Source organism: Armigeres subalbatus, chromosome 3 (genome assembly GCF_024139115.2).
Source record: "Armigeres subalbatus isolate Guangzhou_Male chromosome 3, GZ_Asu_2, whole genome shotgun sequence".
Classification (NCBI taxonomy): domain Eukaryota; kingdom Metazoa; phylum Arthropoda; class Insecta; order Diptera; family Culicidae; genus Armigeres; species Armigeres subalbatus.
Genome location: NC_085141.1, coordinates 3,280,604 through 3,305,668, shown reverse-complemented (window position 1 = coordinate 3,305,668; position 25,065 = coordinate 3,280,604). Strand labels below are relative to the sequence as shown.

The window sequence follows — 25,065 nt, the reverse complement described above, 5'->3', positions numbered from 1 at the left end:
ACCCCCACGTCTTGCTTCCCCCGTGCCATCGTCACGGACATCGGACGGTTTGCGCGAGGGATCCGAAATTGAACTTTGTCGACGAATTCGCTTCTTTGCTAAGAAAATCGGAGGGTTGCTGCGATGAGATGAGACAGACACAAACACACCACGCCACCACCACCACCACCATCGAGAGCGAACAAACGAGCGACCTTTCCTTCGAGATCCTGGATCACTAGATGTGCAGAGCAGAGGCAGGCTAACTGACTTGAAGCTCAAGAAGGGGGGTGAGGAGACTGTGCCACATGGAGGAATTTTCAAGAAGGCGGAGTAATCGAATTACGGATCCATTTGATGTTGTAGATTACACACTAACGGCAGAAGCATCAGCAGCAAGACAGAAACATGCTCAACATCAACAAGAGCAACGTGGGGACGTTGACGAGCGCCGGAGTTGCTTCTTCGTTCGTGAAGCTGTGCCGCGTGTGTTTTGAGTCGTTCCAATGCTGGTCGCCACTCTCAGGATATAGGAGCGAAGCGAATGAGGGTAAATGCTGTATGGACGTGTGTGGGTTTCGAAGATATGTTGGTTCCTAACACGCATATTCAATTTTTTTTTGCTCTGGTATCAACATGGAGTTTTTCCGTCTTTTCCACCATTATTGTTACCAGTCAAGAAGCTGAAAAAGAGCTCTTTAAGTGCGCAATAAAATTGTAATTTGAAATTTAATGATTAAGAAAAGCTGATGAAAATAATGAAGTATTTGAGCAGAAAACATCAAGTTCTTTACTCTAGACTTGAGTATCACTCGCCGCTTGCTTAAAGAACACTGTTACGGTATACTTATTTGATTGGGTACTAGTGGTTTGGTATCATGTTTCTTTGGAAATTCATATCGTGACAGCAATCACGAATCGAGGTCAGGGTTGTTAACGTTAATTAACGATTAACGCCGTTTCGTTAATCCGTTAACGTTAATTTTAACGATCAACGATATTTTCGTTAACCTTTATGAAACGTTAATCAACGATAACGGTAACGCTCTCCGTTAATTTAACGTTAACGGCTGCGTTATTTTACACGTTAATGAGCTGTTAGAACTCAAATTTCAATGAAGACTGCAACTTTTGCAGATTTTGTTCTCTTACTGGCAAGAGTTTTTGTTTGTCAACATATGTAAAATTTTGACATGAGGCGATTTGATATACAACTGAATTTTACAAATAAATTTAAGATCATGTAAAATTTGCTTTCCAATAATAGAACATCATTATTCATCTACGTTCATTAGTCAGATGATGGAAATTTGTAACAAGATAACAATGTATTTTAAAAGGGACTAGGAGACTCGTCGAACTTTGTTTCGCCTAAAATTGATTTATTCTCTGATTAGTTCTCAAGTTATGCAGAAATAAGTGTTTCATTTATATACACGGCATACACATGTTTGAGCTGATCGGTTCAATAGTTTTCGAGTCTATAAGAGTCAGACAAACAGAAATTCATTTTTATGAATACAGATTTTATCAAATTATCGATATTATTAACTCATAATCCCGGATTTTGTATTTAATGTAAGATGTAGCCATCAAACTGTATTCATGACATAACGATATGCCCAGTGAAAGATCTTTTTCGCTTAGTATTTTCAATGAATGCAATAAACTGATACACTTTTCTTATATTCATGTATTTCGCCGAACTGTATTGTATTTTCATTTCTAGAAGTTGTCAAGTTTGGTATCCACGAATGCATCTAACACCAGCAGCACACCTATGTTTTAACTGCTCGCATATTGAGTGAGCTCCTGAAGGTGTACAAGTTGTCATTTCATAAGTTCCAACAGCAAGTTATTTTTCCATGATAAACCTTGATCTGACTTGAATGGGAATATTAATAAGACTGTCATTGGTTTTTTTTTGGTGAACTATGATTGAAAATGATAAAAATTATGACCCATGGATACCGCATTGGCTTTTTTTCCCCTGTTCGGGTGTGCCACTGCGACCAGTTATTAGATCTATTGTAGCGACCGCATTGGCTTAGAAACGTCCTGATTGTTTATTGGGCAGGAGCTAAAGAGAAAAGTAACGAGCAGATTATCGATGTCCGTTGACGTTGAATCAACGCATCCCGTTAACATTAACGTTACAATCCAAGTAGTTCAACGCAATGCCGTTGACGTTGAACCAAGAGAAAATTAACGACAACCGCGTTAATCGTTGATTAACGTTAACAACCCTGATCGAAGTTGTTACAATCCTTGATCCCATTATAAGACAACAAATGCCAATCTTTACCGTAATTAGGAAGAAGAACGCGAGTCTTCATATAGTTCTTACTTAGCGAAAGGCATTCGTATCATCGAGTACGAAATCGAAAAAAGAATTCGTTGGTCATACACCGTGACCAGGGATTGAATCCAGAGATAAATGAAAAAATCTTCCACTTATGATTTCTCTACACCGTCATACACCGTGACCAGGGATTGAATCCAGAGATAAATGAAAAAATCTTCCACTTATGATTTCTCTATACACTCACAGGATATGTAGTATTTACAATGTACATCGTAAAAGACAAGTCGAGTCAAGTACGAGACACTGAAGACGGCCTTACTGTTGAGGTCGAAATACGTATCTGTCAAGATACAATTAAGTGGTGGAATTCAATGGGATTGTATAAACTCGTCTTATGACAGGTGATCGTAAAAGACGTTTTACGCCAACTGTTACGATTGCTCTGATTCGGGGGGATATATCCATGATAAATTCCTTTGAAATAGCTCCAACAACGGGGCGAAACTGATGATGCATTTTAACCTGTTTTACACAGCTGCGTGAAGAAATCACGGTCTCCAATGGCAATTCAGCGAGCAAGAGGCGTTTTATCATATATTGTCGGTGGTGATTGCTTCTCACATTCCGTTTTTTTTTTCGTTCGTGTATCAAGTTGTAAGACTGTATAATGCGCCACACCTGGCCAAATCGCCCCCTTTGATTTCTAGAAAACTATAACTAACTAAGGATCAAAATCAGTTGGTACCTATAAATATTTATAATACCATCATACTATGTGAATATGGGAGTATTTTTGTATTACATAATAAAAATAATAGCAAAATACAAAAAGTTATAGTTTTGATGTAACTTTCAATGTTTGTTTGCTCAACATTCAGGAGCGACGTTGGCATGCTGTCTGCAAAACTTGCACTGGAACACTCTCTTGGGCAATAAAATAACTTTTCTCAGTGGTTAATATGATATAAAATTGCTTCCATCTTCAAAAATGTAACGTTTTCCAAAAATACGTTTCACTGGTCAAAACGCCCCAATGTAGGCAGGACGATATGCCCTTACCAACTGGACACAAGCGCGGCGAGTTTGCAGCAGTTGCTCCAAATTATTTTTTTTTATCTTTCGTTTATTTGGAAGGCTCATTTGCCGTGAAGCGTTACGGAGCCGAAATCAAGTTTAACAATACATTTCTTGATTCTTATACATAGTGTTAGTTTTGGGGAACCGAAAGACTCGCGGTTTAGTCGAGGTTAGGGAATATAATAATACAGTAGGAAAGGAAAGGATTTTAGGGTGCTTAAGTAATTAACTCCAAATTATATGGAAACTATTGAAATGTAATTCAAATCTGCTTAAATGGACTGCTTGGGTTTTCAAAGTCAGGCACATAAGGATTAGTAACCTTTTTATTATGGGATTGATAAAATACTAATGAAAGGCTGTGAAACGTCTTTCGTTAAGGTGGGGCGGATTTTAGAAATCCATTTTTCACGACTTTTCAAAAAAGCTTTATTACATGTTAACTGTAATATTTTTATATGACTTTTCACGGGCAATGCACTTGCGATTTCCTGGACTACCAAATAACACAAAGTTTGCATAAATTGCGTTGAAAAGTAAAAAGTTATCAAGGAATAGTCTTAGGGGGGGGGGGGTCATATTATACCGTCTAACCCTACTTTTTTCATGGCTTATTATGATTGAGAGAGGTTTATGCATCTTATTTTATCGTTGTTCGTTAACAATTATGAATGAGCGATCCGTGCACTGTGACACGCTCTAACTTATGTTTTTATAAAAAGGGCTGTTAATGATGATCAACAGAACGTCACTAACAGTAGATGCATAAGTATTGTGCCTTGCAACAAAATGACAACTTTCGTGATTATTTTCCAAGGATGAGAGCCTTGGACTTGAGTCGAGTCAAGTACGAGACACTGAAGACAACCTTATTGTTGAGGTCGAAATACGTATCTGTCAAGGTACAATCAAGTGGTGGAATTAAAAGGGATGGTACAAACTAGTCTTATGACAAGTGATCGTTTTCTATTTTAAATGCGTAGGGTTTGCCACGTACCGTTTAAAATTATTTGGCGATCTATCCGGCTTTGTCAGACAGAAATATAATAAAAATGATGTTGAATCCAGGGATGTTATTAATCATTTAGTAATCTGCGTTTGATCATTTCTCGCTTAACTTTTCAAAAGGACCTAAGTAACATTTTTTTCATGAATTAATTTGAATAGCGCAATCAATAGAAGAACATGAAAGCTATTGATTGCTGTATTAAAATTAATTCATGAAAAAAATGTTACTTAGGACCTTTTGAAAAGTTAAGCGAGATTTAGTAGTTTTTCAATAATTCATTCCAGAGGCTAAATTTCATTAGTGAACTTCTAGTGCAAAGGTTTATCTACAACTCTGCCCAACAGTTTAATTGCATAACTGTTGCAACTATCGAATTGCAGTTAAATAGCTTTGTAGTTAAATTATTTCCAGCGGTTGAATGTCTAGTGTAAAGAATTTGGTTAGAGCAATGGTATCGAATCTCAAAAAATATTGTTTGAGGTACGGTGATTAAGAATTAATTAGATCATATTTTTTAAAGTCTATTCTGGTTGAAGCTTCTGCCTTCATGAATGTGGTCTACGATGTGGTCCACGAATAGATTTCGGGTAAGAAATTCCGTACCATTTCAGATACTTGGAGACCAGAATCGGAAAACTTTTCCAAAATGTGAGGCTACTTCGAACACGATGTTCATATTTTTAGAGCCCTTTTTATCAAGTTATTCAACGTAACTGTCGGATCTATTTCTATCGATATCCAATATCAACACTCTATTAAAGGTCGCCTATCAACTACATTTTCCGCAAGATTTTGTCCACTTGAAAATTGAATGGAGTGTGATTTTGGGCGTACCGTGTCGGAATATAGTCAATAACGCAGCAGGAAATACATGGTAGCAAAATCTGCGGAAAAGATTCCCAGGGTAAAGGATTGGGTCAAACAAACTAGAGAGATAATTTTGTCATAGAAGCATATTTTAATCTTGATTTCTATAATCCATATAATTGCCTTACAAAACATTTGCTGTAGTCAAAATTATAAATTAATTTTTTTTAATGTTTATTGAGAAATACAAATAGCTAATTATGTATTCCATTTTACTGTATTTCGCGGAATATTATCTAGAAACAAGTTAAAAGCGGGACGTTTTGCGGGACACTTTTCAGCGCGGGACGTCTGGTCACATTAACCATGCAACACATTTTAAAATTTAGCCTCTGGAATGAGTTATTGACATGCTACTAAATGATCGAACGCAGATTACTAAATAATCGATAACATTTTTGATTGACACCTTCTCGACAGTGATAATCGAAAGCAACATGCCACTTACGCTTCGGAAGGATTCTGAGACCAAGGATATCTTCGAAGTCCTTCTTCTTCTTCTTCTTCTTCTTCTTCTTATTGGCATTACATCCCAACACTGGGACAGAGCCGCCTCGCAGCTTAGTGTTCATTAAGCACTTCCACAGTTATTAACTGCGAGGTTTCTAAGCCAAGTTACCATTTCTGCATTCGTATATCATGAGGCTAGCACGATGATACTTTTATGCCCAGAGAAGTCGAGACAATTTCCAATCCGAAATCCGTATTGCTTTGTAGCCACGCGTCTTACCGCACGGCTAAGGAGGGCTACGAAGTCCTAGAAGAAGCTAATTAGCATTTCGTTGCAGCTTGTAGATTCCTGAAGAAGATTCTTGATAGATATTCTGGTTTTGTCTGGAGACTTGTATATTGAGTATATCCAACTATGTTCGATTCCAGACATACATATCAACAATCTCTGGTCATTCGTTGTTAACATCTTGATTTTATCACATGGAAACGCTGTACAGGGGAACAGCTTCAGATTAATGAACAGTATTTGGTCGTAAACCAGCATAAGGATGAAGAAAAGACTGGCATAAATAATAATAAAGTATGATGCCATAATAAGATAAGGATTGGTAGCAATAGTAGAAATAATCAAATCCATAATTTATTATTAATTAGAAGCTTCTCGGTTACTGCTATTGCATACATGATACACGGCATGTATTCCATTCCATTTTGAAAAAATTTCTTCTGTGTTTCATATTTTTGAAGAGAGGGAGCAGCAGATGTCGATTTCGATGCAAAATGACATACTTTGGCATATTGTAACATGTCTTCTAAAACATAAATAAAGCCAAATTGAAAGACTTGATAAATGTGCTTTTTTGCGTATAAAGCCCTACATTTATTCAAGTGTAATCCAACATAATCGAGAGCCGCCTTAAAAATCGCACTTTAATTTGTAGGGCGATAAAGGATACGATTCGATGTGGGTCCACGTGATAGTCTCCGCACCGATGAAATGAGTTTCGCACCCAGTCAGGATACATGAATAACAAACGGACATGTTGACACCGACATAACAAGCATAAAATTGCGTGGAAACATTGAATAACACATAGACAGACACACATACAGCCCAACACGCGATGGGATGATGTGTACGTACAGCATAAATGAAATAGCATCAGCAGCGCAACTCTAGTTGTCTCTTTCACTACGTCGTCGCATCGTTCGATGTTTTATGCTGCTCTTTATGCACACCATCAAGCATTGCGTTCGTTGGCTGACTCCCATCTGTTCACGAAGTGTGCATTGATAAGGTTGATGCCGGAGAGAATGGATTCAGTTTTTTAAACTGAAACTTGGGAGTATTTTAAATCACGTTACAGGTTATCATTATTTGTGCCCGACAGAACTGCTTCGTAGAATATTGTCAATAGAAAACGCAATTTCAGAAAATTAAACACTAAAGAATACGACGATATGCGATGCAAATCCAAATAAAAATTAAAATCGATTGTATTACATATTTTTGTACGATACGTATTATTCAGAGTTACGGCTGACTGTCTATACGTGAACGCGCAAAAATTCGGTTTCCCGTCGCATTCAAATAAATTTTCTGTGGTTCTCCCGATGGAAATAAATAAGAAATGTATTAGAAAATCCAGCAGGTTTTTCATAAATAAAATTAGAATAACTTTTACTTAAAGTTCCAAATAGTTTCCCGATCAAATTCAAATAATTTTCCAGTTGTAATTTAGATGAATTTCTTGTGAAACTTTCATTTATTTCCCTAAGGTAACCAATGTTTTGTTTTGAAAATTCAGTGGATCTTCATGCAACATTCAAAAGAATGTCGTGGAGAAATTCAGGTGATTTCTTCGAGGAAGCATATGACTAAAAAGCGGACATCGTTAAGTTTGACATAGGTGTTAAGTATACCTCAACCAAATAACACTATCGCGCCAATGGCCGGAGATCCTCCAAATTTCGTGATAATTGAGTATTTTTTTGTATTTTTGATGTATGTACCTTGCTTTTGTAAAGTCCATATCCGCTAACCACAACTTAGAAATTGTGATGTAGATTTTTGTACCAATTAATTATATAAACGTTTGTTATAATGTTAATATAAAGGTATCAACCTCTTCCATATTTTTGCTATAAATTTTGTTATTTTAATACCTAACAAGCCAATAACAAATTGTGTTACAATATTTTCTGAAATAAATACCTCCTATTACTATAATATTGTTTGGCATTTCTGATCGGGTATAGCCTACCTCTTTTTCTTCTCTTCCTCTATCTCAAAAGAATTTTCACTTAGAAGCTACTTGAAAACATATGCAAATATTTTCCGTGAAAGTTAAATGATGCATTAATGGCACTTATTATTTTCAATTCACTAGAAAAGCAAATTAAATTTAAGTGAATTTTTGTTTGACCAAGTACTTAAATTTTAAGTGAAATTTAAATAAAATTGTTTCTGTAATATCTCTGTTAGTGATGTCCCGTCCACTTGAAGCGGTGTCAAAAAAATTGAGTACAAAGTTATTCTATACTCAAACATTTCGATTTGCAAATCGTTTTTATAATGCTTTTGTAAAATGTTTCATTAAGGCTCAAGACTCCATCACAATGTTTTGAAAATTGATGACTGTATCACTTGTTTGTAATAGTGATGCAATTGGTACGGAAAAGTACAGCAGCGATAAATAAAATGTTGTTTACAACTGGGGTGGGTGGAAATGGGGTGGTAAAAATATGTCAGCTGATGCATAATGTTGCCAGACTTGACGAATTGTTTATTTTATATCATAAGACATGTTCATGGTGTATCAAATATATGGGTATTTATCGGTTTAATTTTTTTTGGAATGTAATAGAAGCTTACGTAACATGTTTAAATATTTATTTTTGGTTTTATTGTTCAATCCAACAAACAGCAATAAATTACAATAAATAAATCTGGCAACGGCGAAGAGATGATTATTTTCTTGTGTATGCACATCTTTGTTTGCGTGTTGGCTGGCGTATACGTTGTATTGTTCGGATTGAATGAAGTTGCATCGCGTAGATTTTGTACTCACCATTTCACTTATTGCGCTAGTGAATTTGAGTCTTCCGCATTTTATTGCATTCACAATACGGCCGTCAAATTTGTCTCTCACTTCGATTTTTGCAAAGCAGTTTTCAACAGTTTTTGGGCGTGAAGTGAATTAATTGGTAGTCAAGGTTGACGAAAAATGTGTAACTCAGTTAGTGAATATGTTTTAGGAGTGATAAAATCAAGGAAACAATGGGAAAAGATCCAGTGAAAAATCAAGTGAGTGTGTATGTGTTCGATCCGAACGTTCTAACGTTAGTATGCGTTCGATGAACAAACGAATATCGACTTAGAAAAAAGGCAGTTTTCAGCGTTTTTCCAGCAATTCCTCAGTAATTGCCGGCTCTGATAAGTGAAAAATTAATATGGAAATGCCATGAATATATTATGATAGAGGGTAAGTCCGTAAATAGCCCCAAAATATTGAATTTAATTCAAAACTTTATTAGTATTAGTGCGGTTTTGAATAAAATCATTGTCATTATCGGATTGATTACGGTTTATAGAGCCTTAAGGATTGTTGATAAAGATACATATCGCTCTGAGAACCCCATTTTCACACGCATTTTTCACACATTCATTTCGAGTAAAACTAGCTAGAAGAATGTATAGATATTCACTTGTCATAAGACGAGTTTGTACCTTCCCATTTAATTCCGCCACTTGATTGTACCTTGACAGATACGTTTTTCAACCTCAACAGTAAGGTCGTCTTCAGTGTCTCGTACTTGTCTCGACTTACTTACTCGAGTCGAGTCAAGTTCAAGTTGTGGAATTAAATGGGAAGGTACAAACTCGTCTTATGACAAGTGAAGACATTCCACTAAAAAGCTCAAAATAATTTTCTTAACAAAATGTATAGATATTGTTTTCTTCGTTTTCCTTTGAATTCCACTACATTTCTTATTAAGATGTATCAGTTATTTGAATAAGTTTTATTTGATTCAAGTAAAGCCGATGAATGTTTCGATTTTTAAATTCCACATGACTTTTTATAGTGGAATTAAAGTGATAATTATTTTGAGCTTTCATTTCCTTTGAGGCAATATAACTCACGAACGGATGAACCGATTTGGAAGAATTCCTCACAAATCGATGTGTCTTGGGATCAGCTGTGTTTATATCAGTGGCGTAGCCAGAAAATTGGTTTGGGGGAGTCTTCTGATTTGCATTTGGTGGAGCAATTCCAATTTTACTATTTAATTTTTTTGATCTTGAATAAAAATGATCTATGCACTATAAGTTCCATTCAGCGGCGCTGCCGATTTTTTTAAAATTTGACTGTTCGACTAATTCTTTCCTTTAAAAATTTTGTCGAGGGGAGGGGTTTATGTTCAGAAACCACCCCCCAACACCCGTGGCTACGTCACTGATTATAATTTTTATATTTAAAGACAGAACATTTTGCCGGGAAAATTGCACAAATGTAAAAATAGAACATTTTCACGAGCTCTGAAGAAATTATTAAACTCGAATAAAACATCCCGAGCAAGAACGGGCGGGCTCGACTAGTTATGCTTAAACATCCGGTACGCTATAAACGTTGTTTTTAGGACTTTTGCTTTTTTTTTTGGATAATTCTGCATGATGCCACTCATTTGGCCGAACGGGTCATTCGGCCGAATAGGTCATTTGATCGAATAGGTCATATGGTCGAATATGTCATTTGACCGAATAGGACATTTGGGCTAACAGGAAATTTGACCGAACAGGTTATTTGGCCAAACAGATCATTTGGCTGAATAGGTCATTTGAACAAACATGTCATTTTGCCGAACAGGTTATTTGACCGTACATATCATTTTGCCGAACAGGTTATTTGGCCAAATAAATCATTTGGCCGAATTGGTCATAGGGCCAAACAGGTCATATGAAAAGTGAGAAATGAGGTGTGAGAAGTGAGACGTCTCACTTCTCACTACTTATTTCCCGCTTCTCACTGTGAAAAGTGAGTAGTGCGAAGTGAGAAGTGAGACTTCTAGCTACTCACTTTTCACAGTGAGTGACTGAGTGACTTCTCACTCCTCATTTCTCACTTCTTACTGTTTAAAGTAAGAAGTGCAACGTGAATAGTTAGACGTCTCACAACTCATTTCTCACTCTTCATCTCTCACTTCTAACTGTGAAAAGTGAGTAGTGCAAAGTGAGAAGTTGGACGTCTCACTTCGCACTACTTACTTTCCACAGTGAGAAGTATGAGATGAGGAGTGAGACGTCTCACTTCTCACCCATCTTGACGGACGAACGTGTGGTGATCGAAAGGTGGAAGCAGCACTACGAGGAACATTTAAATGACGCTGAGAGTACAGGCAGTGAAAGTCAGTTCAGCGGACGATGGAAGCCAACCAGCCTTGAGGTTAAGGATGCCATCCAACAGCTAAAGACCAATAAAGCAGCTGGTAAGGATGGTATCGGAGCTGAGCTCATTAAGATGGGTCCGGAAAAGCTAGCCACTTGCCTGCACAAACTAATAGTCAGAATCTGGGAAACTGAACAGCTACCGGAGGAGTGAAAGGGAGGGGTTATATGCCCCATCTACAAGAAAGGCGACAAACTGAAGTGTGAGAACTTTTGAGCGATCACCATCCTTAACCATCCTTAATGCCGCCTACAAAGTGATATCCCAGATCATCTTCCGACGTCTGTCACCATTAGTGAATGAGTTTGTGGAAAGTTATCAAGCCGACTTCGTTAACGGCCATTCGCCAACGGACCAGATCTTTACTGTACGGCAAATCCTTCAAAAATGCCGTGAATAACAGGTCCCAACGCACCATCTGTTCATTGATGTCAAGGCGGCATACGACAGTATAGACCGCGTAGAGCTATGACAATTATGGACGAGAACAGCTTTCCTGGGAAGCTTACCAGACTAATCAAAGCAATGATAGTATTCAACACTGTGTGAACATTTTGGGCGAACACTCCAGTTCGTTCGAATCACGAGTTCAGTGCGTGTTGGCTCTTGTTTCGGACGGCAGAACGATCGCGCGATTTGCCGAAATTTCGTGTTTTGCATTGCGCGGCCGGTATTAAAGTTAATTAGTTCAGTGCGTGTTGGCTCTTGTTTCGGACGGCAGAACGACCGCGCGATTTGCCGAAATTTCGTGTTTTGCATTGCGCGGCCGGTAATAAAGTTAATTAGTTCAGTGCGTGTTGGCTCTTGTTTCGGACGGCAGAACGATCGCGCGATTCGCCGAAATTTTGTGTTTTGTTTTGTTTTTCCCTTAGGACGGTTCGTAAGTAAATTGATGAATATATTTTATTACTTTTACAGCATATACTGTTATTGACAAACGCTCTATATTGTCGAATAGAGCTCCCTATTATTTACCTTTCCCACTAACACAAATTTTCCTTCCCGAGACATCTATGAAGGTAGTATGGGTTTCCTGCATCTTCACTAGTAGATGTTGAACTAACATTCCTTCCCTTCCTTCCGTGATTGTAAGGACGTGGCCAGGTATACAACTGCTACTGTATAGGAAAAGGTACTAATCCCAAGTACCAATTTGCGACAATATACAGTAGATTGCTCAATTCAAGCTCTGTCTGGTAAGGGGCGGGTGTCGCGGGAGAGGTTCTCTTCGTCGACTTCCCTCATTTGAATGAAAGTGACAGGCAGGGAGTTTCTTTGCAGTTTATCACCTCAGAATGCAAGTTCGCATTGTTTTCTTTCGTTCTGAAGTGATAAACCAGAGAGAGATCTGCTGCTTGTCACTTTTGTTTAAGGGAGAGGGGGTCGACGGGGAGAGTCTTCTCTTGCGACATTCGCCCTTATTCCGGATGGAGCTTGAATTGAGCATTGTATAGCCACCCACGATTTGTACAATCACATATGCTATGCTATGCTATGCTATGCTATGCTATGCTAACACTCCAGTTCGTTCGAATCGCGCCGGGGACTAAGACAAGGTGATGGACTTTCATGCCTGTTGTTCAACATTGCGCTAGAAGGTGCCATGCGGAGAGCCGGCTGTTACAGCCGAGGTACGATCTTCAACAGATCCAGTCAATTTATTTGTTTCGCGGAAGTCATGGACATTGTCGACCGAACATTTGCAAAGGTGGCAGAACTGTACTCCCGCCTGAAACGTGAAGCAACAAAAGTTGGACTGGTGGTGAATGCGTCAAAGACAAAGTACATGCTTGTGGGCGGAACCGAGCGCGACAGGGCCCGCCTGGGAAGCAGTGTTACGATAGACGGGGATACCTTCGAGGTGGTCGAGGAATTCGTCGGCGCATCATCTGTGGAAGTCAGGCCTACTACGGGCTCCAGAAGAAACTGCGGTCGAAAAAGATTCGCCACCACACCAAATGTGTCATGTACAAGATGAAACATGGACAATGCTCGAGGAGGACATGCAAGCTCGGAGTATTCGAGAGACGGGTGCTTAGGACCATCTTTGGCGGTGTGCAAGAAGACGGTATGTGGCGGCAATGAATGAACCACGAGCTCGCCCAGCTCTACGGCGAACCCAGTATCCAGAAGGTAGCTAAAGCCGGAAGGGTACGATGGGCAGGGCATGTTGCAAGAATGCCGGACAGCAACCCTGCAAAGATGGTGTTCGCTTCCGATCCGGCAGGTACGAGACGGCGTGGAGCGCAGCGAGCGAGGTGGGCAGACCAGGTGCAAAACGACTTGGCGAGCGTGGGGCGCATTCGAGGATAGAGAGATGCGGCCTCGAACCGTGTATTGTGGCGTCAAATTGTTGATTCAGTGTTATCTGTTTAGATGTAAACTAAATAAATGAATGAACATTCATTATGAGTAGATCTTGCATCGTACGTGTTTGAAAAGAATATTTTTGCCTTTCACGTATACTAAGTATACGTAAAGGCTATAGGATCACTCCAAAACCGAATTTATGATAGAAGGCTCGGAGACTCATAGTGTTATATACCAATCGACTCAGCTCGACGAATTCAGGTGTCTGTATGTATGTGTGCGTGTGTACAAAAAAATGTGAGACACACTTTTTGGTACTTAACCTTATCCGAATTGCTTGCAACAGGTTTCATTCGACGAGAACCCTTATTTTACGCTATGAAAATTGGCCTAATTGTCCATTGCGTTCCGGAGTTATTAAAAACATTGTTTCTTCCCAAGAGCCCCTCTTGGAAAAAAAAATCAAAACCGGATTTTGTTTTTAAATCTGTTGCAATGCATTCATATGAACGCAAATAAATGTGAATTGATGGAAATAGCTGAATCTATGTGCAATTTTGACCTCTCTTATGTGCTTTTTTTTGTAATTCTTATGTCAGAAAAATATATTAGCTCTTTTAGTGGAATGTATTCAACCGTCTAAGACGATTATTAATACTAGCGATTGTTCTCCTCAAATTGAGGAAAGTATTTCGCTCATGCCGCTCGGATGCCATTTTCAGAAAAATATATTAAGTATTAAAATACAGGGGTTAGGCAAAATGATTGAGATAGGCAAAATTTGGCCCAAATTCAAATTCTTATAACTTTTTGAAAAATTGATGAAATTGGACAAAACCGGAAGCATTCGACGGCAAATTTAGTCAAGATTTAGGAACATGTACGGTCATGAATACTGGCCACCGGACACCGGAGATGTTCCGGATTTTCGGAGGCCATGTCAAAAACACATTTTTTCTGCCGCTCGTATTTTTGTGTGGTTTGAAGTTACATCGATAAACATTATTTTCCTAGAAACTAGATCTTATTGAAAATTGAATGCAGGCTGTTGCGCTAAGATCCGTTTAAAAACATCCGAGATATGGCCATTTCAGTAAACCTGGTTCCGGATACTATGGTCAATTATGTGTATCCTTCCAATCACGTATATATTATCCGGTACCATATCAATATTGGTATCAAACTTCAAGATTTTTCATGGAGATGCTTCAGGAAGCATATGCAGAACGATCAGTTGCCCTGACCACTCTGTAGTAGGTTCCAGGTGCCCCGGGGGAAGTGGTCAAATTGAAAAACGTTCAGAACCCTATCAATACGGGTATCAAACTTCAAGATTTTTCATGAAGATGCGAAGGACCAACGCGCCCTTGGAGTTTCTGAATGGAAGGTGTTGCGGACTATTTATGGTGGGGTGCAGATGGAAGCCAATGGAGGTGGTGGTGGAGGTCAATGAACCACGAGTTGTAACTGTTAGGAGAACTACCACATGGTACAGTTTTGGCGATTACGGTGGGCCGGGCATGTAGCCAGAATGTCAGACGACAACCCGATTGAGATGGTGCTCGATAATGATCCGACCGGTACAAGAAGAAGAGGCGCGAAGCGGTCACGGTGGATCGACCAAGTGTAAGATGGCCTGCCATCAATGGCAGCAGGTCGCAAGCATGACTTAGCAATTGTGTGGGGTGCTATATCTTGACATGGCCATGGTCCTATTATGGCACTTAAGGGCAAAGTGAAGCCTGCCGATTATCAAATTATTTTGGAAGACAAGGTATTTTTTGATATGATGACAAATCCTGAATATGACGTCTGTTTTTCATTTTTGCGAAAGATCCGCAGGTCGCGTTCCACTTGGTCGATCCACCGTGACCGCTGCACGCTTCTTCTTCTTGTACCGGTCGGATTATTATCGAAGCATCATCTCAATCGGGTTATCGTCTGACATTCTGGCTACATGCCCGGCCCATCGTAGCCGCCAAAATTGTACCGTGTGGGTAGTTCTCCTAACAGTTACAACTCTCGGTTCATTGACCTCCACCACCACCTCCATTGTCTTCCATCTGCACCCTACCATAGATGGTCCGCAACACCTTCCATTCGGAAACTCCAAGGGCGCGTTGGTCCTTCGCCAGCAACATCCAACTTTCGTGGCCATAGAGGCCGACCAGTCTAATGAGAGTTTTGTAGATGGTCAACTTCGTGCTGCGGCGAACTCTATTCGACAGGAGAGTCCAAAAGCATCTCCATGAAAAACCTTGAACTTTGATGCTCATTTTGATATGGTTTCGAACATTTTGCAAATTGGCCACTTCCCCAGGACACCTGGAACCTACTACAGAGTGATCATGACAGCTGCTGGTTCTATAATGCATTTAAAGGTATCACCTCGAAAAATCTTGAAGTTTGGTACCCATTATGATAGGGATCTGAACGTTTTTAAAATTGGCCACTTCCCCCGGGGCACCTGGAGCCTACTACAGAGTGGCCAGGGAAACTGATCGTCCTAAATATGCTTTCTGAAGCATCTCCATGAAAAATCTTGATGTTTGATCCCCATATTGATAGGGTTCTGAACGTTTTTCAAATTGCCCACTTCCCCCGGGGCACCTTGAACCTACTACAGAATGATCAGGGCAACTGATCATCCTGAATATGCTTCTTGAAGCATCATCATGAAAAATCTTGAAGTTTGATACCCTTATTGATAGGGTTCTAAACGTTTTTCAAATTGGCCACTTCCCCCGGGGCACCTGGAACCTACTACAGAGTGGTCAGGGCAACTGATCGTCCTGAATATGCTTCCTGAAGCATCTCCATGAAAAATCTTGAAGTTTGATACCCATATTGATATGGTTCTGAACGTTTTTCAAACTGGCCACTTCCCCCGGGGCACCTGGAACCTACTACAGAGTGGTCAGAGCAACTGACCATCTTGAATATGCTTCCTGAAGAATCTTCATGAAAAATCTTGAAGTTTGATACCCATATTGATAGGGTTCTGAACGTTTTTCAAATTGACCAATTCCCCCGGGACACCTGGAACCTACTACAGAGTGGTCAGGGCAACTGGTCGTCCTGCATATGCTTCCTGAAGCATCTCCATGAAAAATCTTGAAGTTTGATACCCATATTGATAGGGTTATGAACGTTTTTCAAATTGGCCACTTCCCCCGGGGCACCTGGAACCTACTACAGAGTGGTCAGAGAAACTGACCATCCTGAATATGCTTCCTGAAGAATCTTCATGAAAAATCTTGAAGTTTGATACCCATATTGATAGGGTTCTGAACGTTTTCAAATTGACCAATTCCCCGGGGCACCTGGAACCTACTAAGTACAGAGTGGTCAGGGCAACTGGTCGTCCTGCATATGCTTCCTGAAGCATCTCCATGAAAAATCTTGAAGTTTGATACCCATATTGATAGGGTTCTGAACGTTTTTCAAATTGGCCACTTCCCCCGGGGCACCTGGAACCTACTACAGAGTGGTCAGAGCAACTGACCATCTTGAATATGCTTCCTGAAGAATCTTCATGAAAAATCTTGAAGTTTGATACCCATATTGATAGGGTTCTGAACGTTTTTCAAATTGACCAATTCCCCCGGGGCACCTGGAACCTACTACAGAGTGGTCAGGGCAACTGGTCGTCCTGCATATGCTTCCTGAAGCATCTCCATGAAAAATCTTGAAGTTTGATACCCATATTGATAGGGTTCTGAACGTTTTTCAAATTGGCCACTTCCCCCGGGGCACCTGGAACCTACTACAGAGTGGTCAGAGAAACTGACCATCTTGAATATGCTTCCTGAAGAATCTTCATGAAAAATCTTGAAGTTTGATACCCATATTGATAGGGTTCTGAACGTTTTTCAAATTGACCAATTCCTCCGGGGCACCTGGAACCTACTACAGAGTGGTCAGGGCAACTGGTCGTCCTGCATATGCTTCCTGAAGCATCTCCATGAAAAATCTTGAAGTTTGATACCCATATTGATAGGGTTCTGGACGTTTTTCAAATTGGCCACTTCCCCCGGGGCACCTGGAACCTACTACAGAGTGGTCAGGGCAACTGGTCGTCCTGCATATGCTTCCTGAAGCATCTTCATGAAAAATCTTGAAGTTTGATACCAATATTGATATGGTACCGGATAATATATACGTGATTGGAAGGATACACATAATTGACCATAGTATCCGGAACCAGGTTTACTGAAATGGCCATATCTCGGATGTTTTTCAACGGATCTTAGCGCAACAGCCTGCATTCAATTTTCAATAAGATCTAGTTTCTAGGAAAATAATGTTTATCGATGTAACTTCAAACCACACAAAAATACGAGCGGCAGAAAAAATGTGTTTTTGACATGGCCTCCGAAAATCCGGAACATCTCCGGTGTCCGGTGGCCAGTATTCATGACCGTACATGTTCCTAAATCTTGACTAAATTTGCCGTCGAATGCTTCCGGTTTTGTCCAATTTCATCCATTTTTAAAAAAGTTATAAGGATTTGAATTTGGGCCAAATTTTGCCTATCTCAATCATTTTGCCTAACCCCTGTACGTATCTGCAAAGATATCGAAAATAATTGGTGGAATTAAATGGAGAGTACTTATTCGTCTTAGACGGAATTCTTATGTGTTTTCTTGTTTTATAATACACGAGAAAGGCACCATCACCGCTAGGTGGTTTATTCTGTTTTATTTTTTATTTTTTTATCTACTAAAAGATTACCTTAAGATACACATTTTTCTATAATTATGTTGTAAAAATATGTTGATTTTTCTCGAAATTGAGCCCACTAAATTTCGAAATAAAATGTGGAATGGATCCCAATTTCAACCTCAACCTTTAACTTATGCATACCATGCACTTCAGTAAATATAAAACCAAAATTCTCCGCCGAATTTGTACGCTCAATTTCGAGAAAAATCAACCTATTTTTACAACATAAATTGTGTATAAAAATGTGTATCTTAAGGCAATATTTTAGTAGATAAAAAATTTAAACAAAAGTCTTTTCAAACACCTAGGATGCAAGATTTACTCATAATTTATGTACTGAGCTAACAATATTCGAGATTGGATGTAAGGCGAGAAAAATATAACGCTGACTAAGACAATTATTTAAAGGTTTTAGTTGATTGTACTTACTTGCCAAAAGACGAGCTAATTCCACTATTTTATTGTACGTTTGACAGATACGTATTTCGACCTTAACAGTAAGGCTGTCTCTAGTGTCTCGTGCTTGACTCGACTTGAAGAATGATCGCAGCTGATACTATTTATACTAGGCGTAAGTACTACATATCTAGGTAGGGGTCGTACACTTATTACGTAAGCACCTAAGGGGGGGGGTCTGTCATTTTCTTACGTTCAATATAAATAAAACATAATTTGTATGGGAAAAATCTTACAGGGGGGATGGGGGGTTGAAAAACACAGAAAAAATGCTTACGTAATTAGTGTGCGGCCCCGTACATTAACTTATTCTACTACGGTGCTTACTTCTACTCGTTTGCTAAGCCTAATGATTAGGTATAAACTTGAAGAGCCAGTAGCTACCAGCTTCTGGGCAAACTACTGGGTATTCATGACTGACCAGCTGGAGAATGGTTTCGGCATACTTTGGAACTCCTTCACTAACCATTTGGCCAGGTTTTGGGTAGGGGAGCCTACTACCTATCTGGCCAAATGGTTAGTGAAACCATTCTCCAGCAGGTCAGTCATGAATACCCAGTAGTTCGCTTAGAAGCTGTTGGAATCAGGAAGCTTCGAAGAGAGCATATAGTGGTGTCATTCGACGTAGCGACATAGTTCCCAAGCGTTCCAGTTAAAGACGCTCTAAATTTCCTGGAGGATTGTGCTTTTTGATTTCAAATTAATTTTTCACTTAAAAAATAGTTTTTCATTTTTAAATCGGATCTTCACTCAATAAAGTTTTGAATTAAAAACTTATAAAAACTGTTTTGTGTAGATGAATGAAGAATAGTTCATGGTACCTACAATCAATGGTTGTTCGGATTATATCTATAACAAACTATTCTATCTGTGAGAATCTCACTCAATCAAAACAAACAATAACACACATCGGCACGCGTCGCACTCGCAACCGAGGCACACGGCGATCGCCATACCGCCAGCGGAAGCCAGAAAGAAGACAATCAATGGACCCTAATTCCATTAGCTCAACATCAAAGTCAACTGCGTCCTGCGGTGAACACACAATCGCAATGAACTATTGATTGCATTGTTCACACCTGATGCACTAAATGTTACCGCCACCAGCACCGTCGTCGCTAAATTCCGTTCAAAAGAGACCCTTGAGGATTATCCAATTGAGTGCGCACCGCATAAGGCCGCCTGCCCTGCCCGCGAGGGGTGATTGCGTAAAATGCGTCCGAAAAGGGTACCGCTCGCTGTTGCGCGATGGTCAATCTCCATCCCGGATTAGCATCATTTGATCGTATCAAGCGGATCATGATGATGGGTGGTTCTGTTTCTTTTCCTTGAGGGCAGAGCCCATCGAGAGCGGACGTGACGACTGCGACGGTGACGTGTGGTGTGTAATTTTATCGCGAATAGGATATCTTCATGTGGCTGATAGAGGAACAATCCTGCAGCACTCGGGAAGGGTGCCACGGGAAAGCAAACTGACAACTGTCAACATTTTTTGCTTGGCATTGATTCTTCTTATCGCACTCGAAGTATTTCCAGAGGGAGCTAATTGATATTCTAATCTGAAGTATAGGACTTGGATCTCGAATTGTACGCCTCTCACAGCTAATTGAGACATGAAAATTGCCTCAGGGTATACCCCGATATGCGTTAAAGAGGATGATGCTCTCACGAAGTTTTCCAAGTCGAAACTGTTCAACTTGACGAATTGCGGTGACGCTGACGACGATGACTTAAGCGTTGTTTAACAAAATTCTAGAACGTCATGAATATCAATCGTGAATATTAATCAGGTGAGATGGAGAAAATTAGCATAATAGATGTCGCGCTGGTCCCGTGCTGTGTCGGACGATTTTTTTTTGTTGTGGTGGTAGCTGTTGTTGTTGTGTGAGCAGACGTACCAACATAACGGCCGTGTCATGAGGAGGCGCGTTCTTTCGATGGAAATTTCAATTGTCGCGCGCTGTGTCAATTAGCATACCAAATTAAGCTCAGCCAACCGCACACGATTCGCCAGCCAGGATGATGGTATTTTTTCGCATCTCACTCAGCCGTCGTAGTAGGCGCGTTTCTCACCGCTTCTGGCAGTTCGACGTTGCCTACTATATACGATGACGATGACAAACGGTAGAAATGTTGCGCCAGCTATAGAGTGACGTTCTACGTGATATGTATGAATAGGAAAAACACAGCAGGCTGTTCTGTTCACTAACCTGTATCCTTGCTTCGTTTAGTTTAGTTGTTCGCGCTAGTTCCTCTCTACAGTAGATATCGGGGTAGTGGGATTTTGCAAAGGCCGCTTCTAGTTCTGCTAACTGTTCCTGTAATTAGATAGAGAATGTGACAATAATGAAACCGTTTGATTAATTTTGATAATAATTTACTGTTTTAAGTATAAGAAGTTTCATGAATTCACGTTTCACGCAATGTTTTAAGCAAAATAGAAGATCGGATCTGATATCTTATTCACTTACATACTATCATGTAGAAGAACTAGCATAGCAAGTTCTTTTTGTGAATAAATAAAATATGTTTTCCAAACGCGTGATGTTGATAACTCACATCAAATTTTTAATAATTATGTATGGAACGAATTGCAATGCAAGAATTTGTTTTTTTTTTCAGCAAAAATATGTCCTGGAAAAATTAAGATCAATATGGTCGACCTTGCCTTTAGGAATGACCCGTACTTTGTACGTGAAAGGGACGCGACGATTTATGTATAGGTGTTTCATGCACGTATTGAGTTGAGAAGCATTCGATACGATTTCGGATTGATTGAACTTTATTTACGATATTTATACCGCCCCAAACATAGTTGAACCATTTTTTTATGCGATGCCTTTCTCCATGCACTGGCGGCAATCGGAAGTTTTCATCGGTTGATGTAATAACTAGAAACGATCGCTAGCAAGTTTAGCCATGATATGGAGAAATAAGCAACGTGAGAGTGGCATCGTGGAAAATCAAAATGTGACAACTATGCTTAGCACCGCAGTAATGGATCGCAGAATCTAATAAGAATGAATATTAAAGATTGGACTATCCTATCATTTGCAGATCATTCCCCAATGGATGCGTAGTGTCATACAGATTCTGCATTACAGAAGGATCGTTTTGAACACTGTGACACACTAATAGTGAAACCTCCATCCCAGGTTCCCTACTTTACTACATCTACTGCTGAAACACATGAATGGCCCAAACATACCTGAGTAAATGTCGTCCGATGCCGCCTCCGGGCCGGTGTCGGACAAGATGCCGTCGTAGGTGTGTGGCCGGCGTGCTGAGGCAGGGACGAGATACCACTTCCGGGTGACGAGATGCTACCGGACACCGACGAAAGTCCACTGTTTGGTTCGGGTTTTAGTTTTTTAAAAGCACCTTCCGCTGGTTTGGGACGGGAGCGATGAAACGAGAAGAAGAAGAAAATTTGACATTAGCACATGTCGCCGGTGATGAAGCAGGAAACTTTAAATCCAAATGTAAAAGTTGAGGAAATGACTGGGTAAGGATATCTTTCATCGGAAGCGGGACCCGATGAGAAGGCCGAGGGATAGGCAGCGTGGCGGCAGTACGAGTCAAGTGCATTTTCAATTTGTTGTCCCAGCGGGTCGTCGCAATCGTCGAGGGGATGGATGGATGACATACATTAAATAGGCAGAATTTGTAATTTGATGACCCAGTCTATAGAGGGGTGACGAAACTGTAGCATGTCGTCTAATGATGGGTGTACCATATGGACCATAAATAATAAACTCATAGAGCTGGTTGAAGTTTCGGTTGAATCATCTGATATTTATGACTGTGTACAATGCTTTGATGTCATTTAGATACATTTTTGATTGATGCCACACATCGTAAACATTAAAAATATTAAACCCATGTAATGATTCAATAAATATGATGGACGAATTGGGCAAATTTTTCAATTAAATACTTTTTTAGCATAAAAAAGAAAAAAAAATGAATAGTTCGAGTCAACACATATCCATATATGCTTTATAAAATTCTAAAGTTGAAACAAAATATGTACAATACAAATGTGAAAGCGCGCATATCGCCTCTGCTCTTTACTCTGGAAACATTTTTCTTAGCCATAGCTTTAGAATCCATTATCCGATTTTACCAGTCCTGGGACATAATTCATTGTTGAATGCAATTTGTTGGCAGCAAATCTGTTAAGGATAGGCAGTTTTTTTGGCTCATACACACAAAGACAGACATCACCTCGAATAGTCGACCCTTCTATCACAAATTTGGGCGTAACTTATTTTGTAAACAAATTTTGGAAGGCGAATTCCTGCCAAAACAAGCATTTCATGAGGAAACCATGGTATAGATCCGACAGATTAAGCTTTACCAGATAAGGAAATTAGTTTGGGATAAAAACGCTTTCATTCTCCGGAATCCATGAAGCAATGTTTGTTTTCAAAATAATAATTATTATTTATTCAGACTAAGGCCGAAGTGGCCTGTGCGGTATATAAGAGTCTTCTCCATTCGGCTCGGTCCATGGCTACACGTCGCCAACCATGCAGTCTACGGAGGGTCCGCAAGTCATCTTCCACCTGATCGATCCACCTTGCCCGCTGCGCACCTCGCCTTCTTGTACCCGTCGGATCGTTGTCGAGAACCATTTTCACCGGGTTATTGTCCGACATTCTGGCTACGTGCCCGGCCCACCGCAGTCGTCCGATTTTCGCGGTGTGAACGATGGATGGTTCTCCCAACAGCTGATGCAACTCGTGGTTCATTCGCCTCCTCCACGTACCGTCCACCATCTGCACCCCACCATAGATGGTACGCAGCACTTTCCTTTCGAAAACTCCGAGTGCGCGTTGGTCCTTCACGAGCATCGTCCGGGTCTCGTGTCCGTAGAGGACTACCGGTCTGATGAGCGTTTTGTAGATTGTCAGTTTGGTACGGCGGCGAACTCTATTCGATCGGAGCGTCTTGCGGAGTCCAAAGTATGTACGATTTCCAGCCACTATACGTCTCCGAATTTCTCTGCTGGTATCATAATAAGTTCAAAATAAGTTACGCCCAAATCGCAAGTCAGTCCCGACATATTCGTTTCTGGATTAAACATACATTCCCAATCAGTGGATGGCAAATTAATACAGTTTGTAGAAAAACTTTGCAAAATGTGTATGTCATTGTATTGAAATCTTACAGTTTTGTATTAACTAAATACACTACCTATGATCGCATATCAGTCGGTACCGTATGAATTTTCGTCGGTTTCGAGCAAGAATCTGTAACGGCCATATTTATCATAATACTTATTATCGAGTGCAACTGTTAAATAGAAATGCTTGTTCTTGAAAAGTCGAAAAAAAATATTTTATGTCAATTCATGCGTGCATTAGTTGTAGGATATACTCAGTTATGGCGTTGAACGACGACCGATGCGATTTATGATCAATTGAATATGTTACACGATAACTTTGTCAGAAAAATTGGAAATTTTTCATTGGTGCTCAGTGCGATTTGGCAGAACCCCGACCATATAGGACTAATATGCAATCATAGACAGTACAGTACCGATACAAAACATTATATTTTTGTCTTTCTCGTACACTAAGTGTACATGGGCCGCACATCAGTTTTGAGCTGTTGAAGCGGGTCGCAAAGCAATATATGTGCAACATTTTTTTTTCAGTTAATATTGCATATTATATATTTGAACAATATATTCTTTTCCTGTGAATCTTTTTCAAATAAAATGTGCACTTATATAAGTATATCATTTATAAGAACATTTTATTCTACAGATTTTATCACAGTAATTGACTTTTAGTCTTTATTTTTTCGCTGTAGCATTTTTTCGACAAAGTTGACAAAAAATAATCTTAGTGGTTCCTCCGAAATGATCTGTAAATTCAATCTTATGTCTTGTGTTTTCATGCTCGAGGTTTTTTGTGTACTATAACTTGTAGCAAATAACGAAGGGTTTCTGAGTAAACTCTATTGGGATTCTGAGCAGAATCCGCTCGAGATTCTGAGCAAAATTCGTTCGAGATTCTACAAAGAATTTGTCTGGAATTCTGAACAGAATTCGTTTGGGATTCTAAACACAGCCATTCAAGATGCTGTAATGAATCCATTCGGGACTCTGAAGAGAATTTGTTTAGAATTTTAAACAGAATCCGTTTTTGATTCGGAACATAATTACGGTCGAGATTCGCAACAGAATCCTTTCGGAAATCGTTTGAAATTTCGAATAGAGCCCATTTAGGATTCTGTTTGAGATTCTGAACAGCATCCGTTTGAAGGCTCTGAACAGAAACTGTTTGCGTTTCTGAAAAGAATTCTAATGATATATTCCGATCAAAACCTATTGATGGTCAACGTATTTTCTGATGGTAGTAATCCAGCAAAATTTCAGTTAAATTTCTCCAAGACATAAAGTCTGGCCTGCTTGCATTCTCTTTGCG

At 39.7% G+C, this 25,065-nt stretch overlaps 1 protein-coding gene across 1 annotated transcript in view; it reads right to left on the bottom strand.

The window, feature by feature from the left end:
* LOC134227819 (homeobox protein unc-42) overlaps positions 1 to 25,065 on the bottom strand; it is a 126,614-nt gene that overhangs the window by 50,974 nt on the left and 50,575 nt on the right. Inside the window, exons 3-4 of the mRNA XM_062709497.1 lie at positions 21,837 to 22,015; positions 20,839 to 20,946 (exon numbers count right to left, since the gene is read on the bottom strand). Coding sequence (XP_062565481.1) covers positions 20,839 to 20,946; positions 21,837 to 22,015 — 287 coding nt within the window. The remainder of the gene's footprint in view (positions 1 to 20,838; positions 20,947 to 21,836; positions 22,016 to 25,065) is intronic.